At 36.2% G+C, this 12758-nt stretch overlaps 1 protein-coding gene across 1 annotated transcript; it reads left to right on the top strand.

Moving 5' to 3' along the window:
* Positions 1-221: 221 nt before the first annotated feature.
* On the top strand, positions 222-2215 carry LOC107062550 (uncharacterized; the record flags this gene model as incomplete). Its single annotated transcript, XM_015313286.1, has 2 exons — positions 222-314; positions 1793-2215. Coding segments are annotated over 2 exons (516 nt in total), but the record flags the coding sequence as incomplete, so codon positions are not given.
* Between the last annotated feature and the right edge of the window lie 10543 nt (positions 2216-12758).

Consider the following 12758-nt stretch of genomic DNA (forward strand, 5'->3'; position numbering starts at 1 on the left):
TCTTGCTGCATTTTAGCAGATTTGAGCTAAGTTGCTGTTATAATTTTTGGCCAAACTATGCCATCTCCTTGAGATAACTAATGTTATATGTTTGCTAAAAACTTATAGCCTCATTACTCTTTAATAGCTATTCAAATTGTTATTGCAATCTATCGCTACTTTAACGTACAAATTTGATACTTTGAGTCTATATATATGAAATCAATATTTGATTATTGCAGATACAAAGTGCACAAAATACGAGGAATAGAACAAAACTTAAAGTCTCGCATGCCGGTGGTAGCAAAAGCAATGCAAGGAGAGGTCGTCAAATGGTAAGTTTCTTTACATTGAAGTTTATTTAAGAACCACGTTATTGTACAAAATAAAATGTATTGCTTGTTTACTTATTTTTATTTGTTCTTGATTAATGATAGGAACAAAATTTGGGAAGGCCGGTGTGCCGAAGTGAAGTTGTGTTGTCAACTTTATTGAAAAAGAATGGTAATTATGTGAATGAAGAGGGGAAGATTTTAGCTGTAAGTTTCAAATACTCGTCTATTTTTGTGACAGTCTTGGTATAGAAATGATATCTTCGTGTTCTGTTTTAAATGTACTTTTTAATTTTCATGAGTTATTTAACTTTTCCTACACATAGTTCAACTCCTATCTAGAGATGCTAAACACAATAGTTTCCTGGAAATATACAGAATCATCTAGTTGCTTCTTTTTTTAAAAATGATCTGGCCACATGAGCCATTTTATTTATTTAACAAAGTTTGTAAAATAAAAACAATTTGAACAGTCCAAAATGATTGATCAAAATCCCAAAAAGAAAGAAGTAAAACCAGAGAAAAAAAATGCATTTGGTGAAACTTCCAGAAATGGAAATCTTTGTCTTCTTTGCTCAACATTTATGCTCCGTCTCCATCGTTGTCATGGAAGCTGGTAAGTAGCTTCACTTTCTTCTTATCAACTTTTATCTTATCTTCCTCTTTTAGATCTGAATTCCATAGTTGAGAGCTGTAGTAGGTAATTATTCCCAAAAAAATCTCTAGATTGAAATTTCTCCCTTGTGCCTGTAGTTCCGGTGTCACTTAGTAGACTGAAATTTCTCCCTTGTGCCTGTAGTTCCGGTATCACTTAAGCTAGAGCTACAATGATGCTTTTTCAGCACTACATCTATGTTGATTTGATGTTGTCGACCTCGAAAAAGATCTGTGAACTTTTGTATGCTTTCATATGCTTTCTATATCTCTAACTTTCTGTATTCCTTATGTTGCCAAAATATTGAGCATGTGATGTAGATCCCCATAAATTAAATGCCATTTTGAGCCTCTGCCACATATAATCAATTGAGCAATCTGTTTTGCATCTGTGAGTCTTGCTTAGAAAAATCATACTAGTTGTATTCTTTCAGCATTAATGATAAACGTTTCCTGTTTTTCCTTGTGGATGTTGTGCTTTAATTCTTTGGTGTGAATCCTTAATGTAGCAAATTGTTGTTTGTCCAGATTTAGAATCTTCTTCGCAAGTGTAGGAAGATCTGTAAATTTAGAAAAAAGTGAACCTATTTTCATGCTCAAACGCAAAATTTGCAAGAAAGTCTGCTAAACAATTCCCTTCTCAGAATCATCCAGTTTCATTGCCACCCACCCCTAAATAAATTTTCACCACTTAAATATTTTTATTGATTCTAATAAGTGCAAGACAACAGATGCTTTAGTTTTGCAATACTTGCTAATGAGTTGATTAACAATTCATTATTAACAATGTTGGTATTCCTCTCTCATGTCTTCTATTTTATTTGTAGGATAAAATATTGGAGCATCTACCTGAAGATCAAGAACATGCTGCTACTTTAGGTGTTCCATTGAAGATATTGGCCCATCCTAATGACGCCATTGGAAAAGTGTATGGAGTTGAACATTCTGGTCGTGTGCGTGGTATAGGTGGTAATGTTTGTCCTTCAGCTGCTTTTGGGATGCCTAGACATTCAATTAGTCATGTAAATGTCGGTACTTCCAATAATATGTCTCATCAACGTGTTGAAGACCTAGAGAAACATGTAGAAACTTTGGAAGAGAAGCTGACCGGATATGAAGAGACCAAGGAAAAGCTTGAGGAAACTAAGAAACGACTTGCGCAAAATGAGAATCACTTGGCAACTCTTCATAGGTTTTTACAAGCCAAATTTGGTAGTGAATTGCCTACTTTCAACATAGATTCTTCTTAGTTTATGATGTAGCTTAAACTTTTTGCATTTTGATTACATTAGCAGTACTTTTGCTAACTTTTATGATGAAACTTGCCTTTTATTTTAATATATGATGAATACATCTTAGTTTATGATGTAGCTTAAACTTTTTGCATTTTGATTACATTAGCAGTACTTTTGCTAACTTTTATGATGAAACTTGCCTTTTATTTTAATATATGATGAATACATCTTAGTTTATGATGTAGCTTAAACTTTTTGCATTTTGATTACATTAGCAGTACTTTTGCTAACTTTTATGATGAAACTTGCCTTTTATTTTAATATATGATGAATACATCTTAGTTTATGATGTAGCTTAAACTTTTTGCATTTTGATTACATTAGCAGTACTTTTGCTAACTTTTAATTTTTATGATGAAACTTGCCTTTTGTTTTAATATATGATGAATACATCATCAAAGTAATGATTAGTGCATTTATTAGAGGATTGTAGGGAATCAATTGTATTTGTTTTAAAAAATAATTGTACACGTTCGCCACGGTTCAATATCTGTGGCTAATCTATAAAATGAAATTTGAAAATATACAAAGTACCTACATTTTATTAGCCACGGTTCCTGTATGGCTAATAAGTAATTACAAATATAATTTATTTTTCAGGCAATTAATTTTACCTACGAAATAAGCATGGCTAAATGTTAGTCCAACCGTGGCTAAATAGATGTTACCACGAATGTAAAAACCGTGGCAAATTTACTCGCGACGCCCGTTATGGGCACACTACCAACCGTTGCCAAATGACTGTGGCCAAAGTGTTTTAGCCACAGTTCTCATGCCCTTTAACCACGGTTTTGGGCGTGGCTAATGCGCGCGTTTTTTGTAGTGCAAGAAGCTAGAGAAAGCTCGTGGATCAAAAGCCGCAATTTCTCTACAAGTTCAAGAATTCGAGAATTCAAGAATTGAAGAATTGAAGAATTCAAGTGTTCAAGTTTAAGATTTGAAGAAGTCGAGATCAAGTTCAAGAACGATCAAGATCAAGACCATCGGATTCAAGATCAAACTCGAAGCCCTTGAATTCAACTAGAAAGTCAAGATCAAGAAAAAGTTCAAGTTCAAGATCAAGTCCAAGTCCAAGTCCATGTCCAAGATCAAGATCAAGATAAAGATCAAGATCAAGTTCAAGTCCAAGTCCAAGCTCAAGAGCCCTTGAATTATACTCCCTCTGTCCCAATTTATATGACTCACTTTCCTTTTAGTCAGTCCAAAAGAATGACACATTTCTATTTAAGTAACAATTTGCCTATAAAATGTCTTTTTTTACCCTTAATGAAATGATTTACAACCACACAAATTTCTATCATTCATTTTGGACCACAAGTTTTAAAAGTCTTTCCATTTTTCTTAAAGTTTGTGCCAAATCAAAGTACATCACATAAAATGGGACGGAGGGAGTATTTGAAAAGGTGAATTCAGAGGAATTATAAAGATTGTAACACTAGCACTTAAATCAATAAAACGATTGTTGCATAATTTTTCGTTCTTGATTATTGTTTTCTCGACGTGAAATTTTATTGTCTACAAATTCTGGCACAGTGGGACCATCTCTACCTCTTATCTCAACTTTTCAAGCATCAAAGAATATCGAGATGATTTCTGTGAAGAACAACTCTCGATCAACTGCCTCTAAGGCCACTAGCTCTAAGTTCTCTACTGAAGTTGAAGGCATTTTGGGTGTTACCTTTGGAAGTTTCAGAGCTGTTACGAGAAGCAAGACTGCTACACTAGGACAACAAACACTTCAAGTGTCATCCGCATCAACTCCAGTTTTTGGGTCTACGACTCCAAAAATATCAAGTTCCTCCGCAAACGCTTTAGAAGGAGGAAGCAGTGTTGCTGAAAAAATCAAGAAGACATTGGCTCTCCTTGAGCAATCTGGTTCCAAGAATTCTATCACAAGGGAGAACTGTGATTCAACGAATGAGTCACCTTCACGTGTTCTCCAATGATCATGCAAACAATGGTGGCTACTGCTTCTTTCTCTGAGGAACAACTCACAAATCTGACGAAGTTGGTTGAAGGATTGACAAAGCACGTACAACACCAAAAGTCTAGAATCGATAAGTTGATGGATCGAATGAAAGGACTTTTAGATGGAGAAGTGAGTCATGCACCCGAAAAATGTGTTGAAGTTCAAGAGATTGGAGATCCTGCGAAGAAAGTACCGCTTGTTAATGATTTGCTAGTTTCTTCTGAAGGAATGATCCCACTCGATCGCTTGAAGGAGTTCATTGAAGGCACTATCAAAGATAAGTATGAAGTCTCCACCAAGTCTTCTCATATGTATGTCAAGCCATACACTGCAAGAATTGATAACTTAAAAATGCATGCTGGTTATAAACCTCCCAAATTTCAACAATTTGAGGGTAGAGAAAATCCGAAGCAACATGTTGCACACTTTGTGGAGACATGTAATAATGCTGGAACATATGGAGACTATCTTGTCAAGCAGTTTGTCCGGTCTCTAAAAGGAAATGCCTTTGATTGGTACACGAATCTTAAGCCCAATTCTATTGATAGTTGGGAGCAACTAGAGCACGAGTTTCTTAATTGATTCTATAGCACGAGGCATACTGTGAGCATGGTAGAACTTACGAATACTTGCCAAAGGAAGGATAAACCAGTCATAGACTTCATAAATCGATGGAGGAATGCGAGCCTGAATTGCAAGGGTAGGCTTAGTGAAGCTTCTGCAATAGAAATGTGTATCCAAGGGATGCACTAGGAGCTTCTTTATATCTTACAGGGAATAAAACCAAAATCCTTTGAAGATCTAGCTACTCGCGCTCATGATATGGAGTTGAGCATGTCCTCTGCCGGAAATGATATGACGTTTGTCCATGACCCTCGCAAAGAAAGAGACAAGTAGGAACCTAAGCGATGGAGCAAATTTGTGCCCAAGAACGACAACAAAGAGTCAATGAATGTTAATGTGTCACCTGTGAAGTTCACTATGAAGGAAGGGAAGAAGCAAAGTGTGAGTACGAATTTCCAAGCGCATTCAGACCAAAAATCGATCTTAAGGGAAATGCAAGAAAAGGAATACCCCTTCTTGGATTCTGACGTTTCTGATATTTTTGATGAGTTGCTTGAATTAAAGTTCATTGAGTTGCCAGAGATGAAACGACCTGATGAAGCTGAAAAAGCTAATGACCCAAATTATTGCAAGTATAGACTTGTGATTCATCATCTTGAAAAATGGTTTGTCTTCAAGGATAGAGTGATGCGATGGTTAGAGAAAATAAGATTGTCCTTAATGATGAGAAAGCTAGTTCTAATCAAATCTCCATCACATTCGGCTCGCTCGATTCGGTCCAAATATGTATCGCAAAAAAGCATGAAGAAGAGTCATTGGAGCTAGACAAATCTCAAGTTTATATAGATGGTGATGAAGGCTGAATTCTTGTGACTAGACGAAGACGCAACAAGTCAAGCTTACGAAAAGAATCATGTGAGCAACTGATTAGAAAGAAGATGGTGAAGCAGAAATCAATAAAGCGCCCAAAGAAGGCAAAGGTAGAAGTACATCACTACCAGAAACCCCGACTTCTGTAACTCTAGAAGAATTCTTACCAAGTTGGTTGCGCACAAAGTCTACTCAAGAAAATGTCGAGGCATCATGTTTTAATGTTGATAAAGAAGAAACAATAAAGGTGTCTCCAACTGACAAAGAAGGAACAACGAGAGAATCCTCACCAAAAGTGTATCCTAGTGGTGAAGAAAAAACAACAAGGGAAATCTCGTCAATGATGTCTCCTTCATCTTCTGAAAAATCCTATTGAACCTTCTTCCCAAGAAGCACATACATGTGATACAAAAATCACATTAACAGATAATGATCTTCTATTTGGTGAAACACTACACAACCGTCTTTTGTATATGGTTGGTCACGTGCTAGAGAAGAAGATAAATAGAATCTTGATTGATGAAGAATCTGTTTTACTCGAAAATATAAATAAGAGAAAAAATGACTAAGTTTTCGAAAAATCGATCAAACTTATGCTTTAAGAGAAATCGAATTTCCAAATGAGCAGAGTTGCCACATAATTTTTTAGTAAAAATCAAGAAAAAACTTAAGGTTTTCAAAAGACTCAAACATATAGAATCAATTGAAAAGGGATTCGAAGTTCGATGTACATTTCGAGAAGGTGTTAGTCCCCCGGAATGTCCGCTAACTTGTGGTTGACCGGCGATTTGAGTAATTTTAAAAAATTTAACCAAGTCAAAAGTAACTCATTTTTTTTATTTATTTGCTCAATTTTTTTTATCTTTTATTTTTTATTATTATTATCTAAAGGGAAATGAACTAAGGAAATTTTTTAAATGGAAATAACTTAAGTGACAAGATGAATAAATAGAACAAAGCTAAGTAAAAAATGGATATATTTTGAACATAAAAGAGAAATGACTATCTTTTGGGAATTAATTAAGTTAAAATCAATTCACATAAAGAGTTAGTGAATACAATATCAAATAAACATAAGGGAGAAGGAAGTATCAAATTTGGGACTTTGGCCCAAATTCCAAGTCTTAATAACCTGTCCTAAGTCTAGAATTTCCAAAATGATGGGCTTTGGCCCATTTGTCTCCTTCAATTTTTCTTTGATTTGTCTTACTAGGCTTTGCCCCATTTTTTGCACCACCTGTTTTTTCAGCTTTCCGGAACCCGTAAATTTAATTTTCAGCCTTTTGTACTGCCTTTAACCTGTTCATCGGCTATTTTGGGACTCGATAGAGAGAAGCATTGGGCACGGCCCAATCCACGAAATGCAAGGAGAGGGGGTGAAGTCCAAATGGACTCAAATGATTTTCATATGCAACAAAAGAGAAATAAAGATCAACAATGGAAAACAATATCTTTGAACCAAAGCTTAATAATTAACCGATCACAAAGACAATAAGGATGTATAAGAGGGCTGCAACTTAATACTCTCAAGCCAAGATATACAAGTAAATAAGTGGGATAATACATCGGACAACTGGCAGATTCAAAATAAGCAAGAAAGCAAACTTACTGACAAGTTGAATAAAATAAAGATAGCTAAGGATTCCTACAACTTAGCAACAATAGATGTGGAACCAAGAAAATAAACAAGAAAAAAAAAAGGAACACAGGTAAACCAACCACTAAATATGTTATTGATTTTTATTACTCCCAAACATTTCAACACTACCCAGAATTATGCAAAACTACCATTAATCACAACTTGAACCAAAATGAAAAGCTATATTCACACGACACCATAGAAATCACAAATCATGAAAATACACTGTATCACAAAAATAGATACAAAAATGAATGGTAACTAAGATAGTAACTGAAATTTCCAGATTTTAAACCATTCCAACAACATTGAGATAAACCGAGTCACATTTGTAGATATAAGAAGACAATAATGCCTCAGTCGCGCCTTTTAAGACTAAGACAGTGAGTATCGTATGACTAGAAGATATGCAAAAAGGAAGTTTTCCTCAAAACTGGACGAGACTAGATTCATAAGCATACATATAAAAGAAAACGACTTCCCCTCCCCCCCAAAATCCAACTTATATTTTTTAAGAAGCTAGATGTAGAACTACATGGCGCGTTCAACATCCTCTAAACACATTACAAAAGCACATATATTGTTCCAGCAGAATGACAACAAAACGATATCGATGTGGGTAACAAATGGGTAAACCAAATTTTAAGCGAGCATAATCGACCAGGGAACTCGAGAAAACCATAAGCAAAGAAGACATGCTTGAATAGACAGTAAATCAACTTGACAACGAAAACACACATTTTACCCATTTCAAAAAACAACAAAATGATGAAGAAGATAACTTAGTCTCAAGACAAATTATGCGAAATCATCTAGGAATCAAAAAAATATTTTATGATTCAATACTTGTTGGAGTAAGAATGAAGAATAAGGGGGACAAGAATTGTTTACCTCTTCTTGAGTAGCGGGATTGGTACAACGACGAGCTACAGAGGCGACTTCTACCACACGAGCACAGACACGAACCTGGATGTGAACAACAAACAGGAAAATGAACGAAATCTCGGCCTCAAAACGAGCTTATGCCAAGCGAAAATAGAGGAATGGATCTTAGACTAGGATTAGTTCTCCCTTATGCTTTCTTTAAATATATATCTTAAATCCATTTTTTTTCTAAGTTGATCTCTTAGCATCAGTAAAAAGAGATGCCGAACTTTTCAATTTTTCTTGCCTCACTTTTCTGACTTTTTCTTCCTAACTTTCTCCACCTTCAACAAATGAAGGAGAGGGGGAATTTATAGGGGAATATTAGGGTTCGTTAATGGGGGAAATCAGATTAAATTTTTTGGATTCAAGGCCCATTCCCAAATTTAAAACTCTAAAATCTTTCACCATTTAGGATAAACACATTTTCCTTGCAATTTCGCCCAATTCCGAAAGAGGAAAGGGCGAATTGACGGTCCGAATTAATTTCATTATCCTTGAGTGCCGACGTGTCTTGATCTCACGCCATCACGGATGATTTGCGTGCTCTTCCTGCTCTAATGCGACAGTGCTATTGAGAGGGACGAGATAACGAAATCGTACCACCTTCTGTTGTTGTTGCTCTTTCGTCTACCTCCGTGTTCACGCCGTGTTTGGGCGAACGTTGGAGGCATCGTTTGATCGCTGTCGCTGGTGTCGTTTTGAGCAGGTAAGAAGACGATGTGTGTTTTGACGTTCTATCGCTAATGTTTTGTCGTTTGGGAACTGTTTTTCTCGCTTCTGGGTCTTCCGAGAAATAGAAGAGGTGGGTTTGATCAACACTTAAACAAGATGAATTTTCATAAATTAATTAAGGAGCTTCTTTATCTTAATGAAATAAAATAATTAACTTAATAAACTAATGATTCAAAATATAAACTACTAATTAACTTAATAAAATATTTAAGTAAAACTAAAAAAACTTTGAAACGATTTTCGAATATTCATAAAAATGTACTAATTATATACCTGATTATATAAAACATATATATTATTTAAAATTATAAAAAGTGACAAAGCTACCTAAAATAATTTGAAAAGTATTTCGAATTTTAGAGAGTCAATTATTTCAAATAGTTTGGATTTAAGAAACTCAAAAAATAATGATTATCGGAGAGGGTCAAAATTGGGTGTCAACAGAATCTTGAATCAACATTCTGCCTATCCACACATTGAAGGAACTCGGCATCACAACCGAAGAACTTAGTGAAAGTCGTTTGTTGATACAAAGATTCAATCAAGGAGGACAGAGGTCTATAGGCTCCATTAAATTAGAAATCCACATGGAAGATTTGCGATCAAGCGCATGAATGCACGTGATTGATGCAAAGACTTCATACAATATATTACTTGGCAGGCCTTGGGTACACGAGAATAGAATTGTCTCATCTTCTTACTATCAATGTTTGAAGTATCTTGAAGACGGGATTGAAAGAAAGATAGTTGCAGATGATAATCCTTTCACCGAAGTTGAGACACACTTTGCCGATGCAAAATTCTATTTGAAAAGTTATGTTGTTAAAGGGACAAAATCTAATGATGTCAAATCAACCAAGTCTGATAAGATCACAGGCAAAATAATCGATACGGCTGTCGGAAAGGAAAAAATTGACACTAAAGAATTTTGTCCCAATCTCAATGAAGGGAAGACCATGTCTTCAAAGAAGAATTTGACTTCTGGACTTCGCTATGTTCCAAAAGTAAAGAAAGAAGAAGTCAAATCATCTAACCTTAAAGACGATGCATTAAGAGGACTAACTCTTCCTATCAGACGGATTGATGCAATAAACTTGCCTTCAAAGCTGCCAGGAAAGACAATCTCTCAAAATCAAGTGCGAGATGTGGCACTCCCTACAAAAGACACGGAGAAGGTTTTGATCCTAATGCTTACAAGTTATTTGCGAAGGCTGGATATAACCCTAATGAGCCATCAATGTTAGGGAAACTCCCATCAGTTGATAAAACCAGGCAAGCACGTGAAGGCCTAGGCTATAACCAACCACCGCCAGTTCGCATTTCCATAAGAAGAGCAAGCAATAATCATATAACTTTTGAAGATGATGTCACTGCTCCCAATATAAATCCTTCTGTTTTTTATCGACTTGGAGAATCGACTGCAAGAACTTCTGTGTTCGAGAGATTAGGTCTATTGAAGAAGAGAAACAACAAGCATCGAAGAAGTTATCTAAAAGTGACAACGCTGGCTTCATCTATAATCCAAAAGGATTTCAAAAGTTTGATTCCTTCTAGAATGAGGCGACGAATGGAACTTATGGTTTCGTGTAAAGAGAAACTCAAGGCAAAGGCTCATACTGTGGTTTACACCAAGGAGCGCGAGGAAGATGAAGAAAGTGTAGGCTCATCATATCATGTTAATCCAGAATATGCCCGATTCTTTGCCTCAAATAAAGATTGATGAAGAGTTAGAAGATATTGTCTGGTGTTGTCATATATCTGTCAATGACAATGACCCTTTAGAAGAGGAAGATGTTGAAGATGCTCCACCAGAACTTGAAGAAGGAGTGAAGACCACAATAGATCCCTTAAAAGAAGTTAACCTTGGCACCGATGAAGACCCAAGGCCTACTTACTTGAGTGCTTTTCTAGAAGTTGATGAAGAAATCACTTATATGAATATACTCAAAGAATATAGGGATGTCTTCGCTTGGAGTTATAAAGAAATGTCTGGCTTGAATCCTAAAGTAGCAGTCCATCAGTTGGCAGTCAAAAATGGTGTTCTTCCTGTTAAGCAAGCCCAAAGACGTTTTAGGCCAGATTTGGTTCCATTGATAGAGAATGAAGTCAACAAACTTATCAAGGCAGGATTCATTCGTGAAGTTAAATATCCTACATGGATTTCAAGTATTGTTCATGTAAGGAAGAATAATGGCCAAATTTGAGTTTGTGTTGACTTTAAGGATCTAACTAATGCATGTCCTAAAGATGAGTTCCCACTTCTCATTCCTGAGCTAATGATTGATGCCACCACTGGTTATGAGGCGATGTCATTCATGGACGGTTCTTCTGGCTATAATCAAATCCGCATGACACTAATGGATGAAGAACACACCGCATTTCGCACGCCTAAAGGTATTTATTGCTACAAAGTGATGTCTTTCGGTTTGAAGAATGTTGGTGCTACATATCAAAAGGCTATGTAAAATATATTTGATGACTTGCTCCATAAAAATGTTGAATGTTATGTGGATGACCTGGTGGTAAAGTTGAGAAAGATGTGTGATCATTTGAAAGACTTAAGAATGGTGTTTGAGCTGCTTCGAAGATATCAACTAAGGATGAATCGATTGAAGTGTGCCTTCGGAGTTACTTCTGGAAAGTTCCTTGGCTTCATTGTGAGACATCTAGGAATTGAATAGATCAAGCCAAAGTTGATGGAATATCGAAGATGCCTGAGCCTCAAAATATTCATGATTTAGAAAGTCTCCAAGGAAAGCTAGCCTACTTGAGGAGGTTCATCTCAAATCTAGCAAGACAATGCCAACCATTCAGTCATCTCATGAAGAAAGGTGCTCCTTTTAATTGGGACGAAACATGTAGCAATGCCTTTAAAAGTATCAAGTCGCATCTTGCGAAACCTCCAGCTTTGGCAACCCCTATACCTGGAAAACCATTGATACTCTACATTGCGGCACAAGAAAGGTCTGTAGGAACCCTGTTAGCTCAAGAGAATACTTAAGGCAAAGAAAACTCTCTTTACTACTTGAGTAGAACGATGACACCAAATGAGCTAAACTATTCGCCAAATGAAAAATTGTGCTTGGCGCTAGTCTTCTCAATTCAAAAGATGAAGCATTATTTTCAAGCCCATATTGTTCGTCTTATTTCTAGAGCAAATCCCATCAAGTTTGTTATGTCGAAACCTAGCCTTAGTGACCGACTAGCAAGATAGTACCTCCAATTCCAACAGTTTGAGATCATGTACATCACTCAAAAAGCTGTGAAAGGACAAACATTGTGGATTTCTTGGCCGACCTTCCGATACCAAATGATTGGGAGTTAACTGATGAGCTTCCTAATGAAGATGCGATGTTAATTGAAGTTCAACATCCTTGGAAAATGTACTTTGATGGAGCTTCACATCGTGGCGGAGCTGGTGCTATCATAGTGTTCATCACTTCACAAGAAGAGATCCTACCATTCTCCTTTACTTTGAAGCAATGTTGCTCCAATAATGTTGCTGAATACCAGGCGTTGATACTTGGACTTGAGATGGCCGTTGACATGAAGCAATTAAACTTACAAGTCTTTGGTGACTCTCAGTTGGTGATCAACCAACTCTTGAGAAGTTATGAGGTGAAGAAGCTCGAATTGCGTCCTTATCATGATTATGCTCAAAAGTTGATAGGATGGCTTGGAGATGTAACCCTTCAACATGTGCATAGAACAGAGAATAAGAAAGGTGATACATTGGCTGCTCTAGCTTCAACGTTAACCCTTCCTGATCAAACACAAGTGACTATTTGTCAAAAATG

This window comes from Solanum tuberosum, unplaced genomic scaffold, assembly GCF_000226075.1.
Source record: "Solanum tuberosum cultivar DM 1-3 516 R44 unplaced genomic scaffold, SolTub_3.0 scf00241, whole genome shotgun sequence".
NCBI classification, from domain to species: domain Eukaryota; kingdom Viridiplantae; phylum Streptophyta; class Magnoliopsida; order Solanales; family Solanaceae; genus Solanum; species Solanum tuberosum.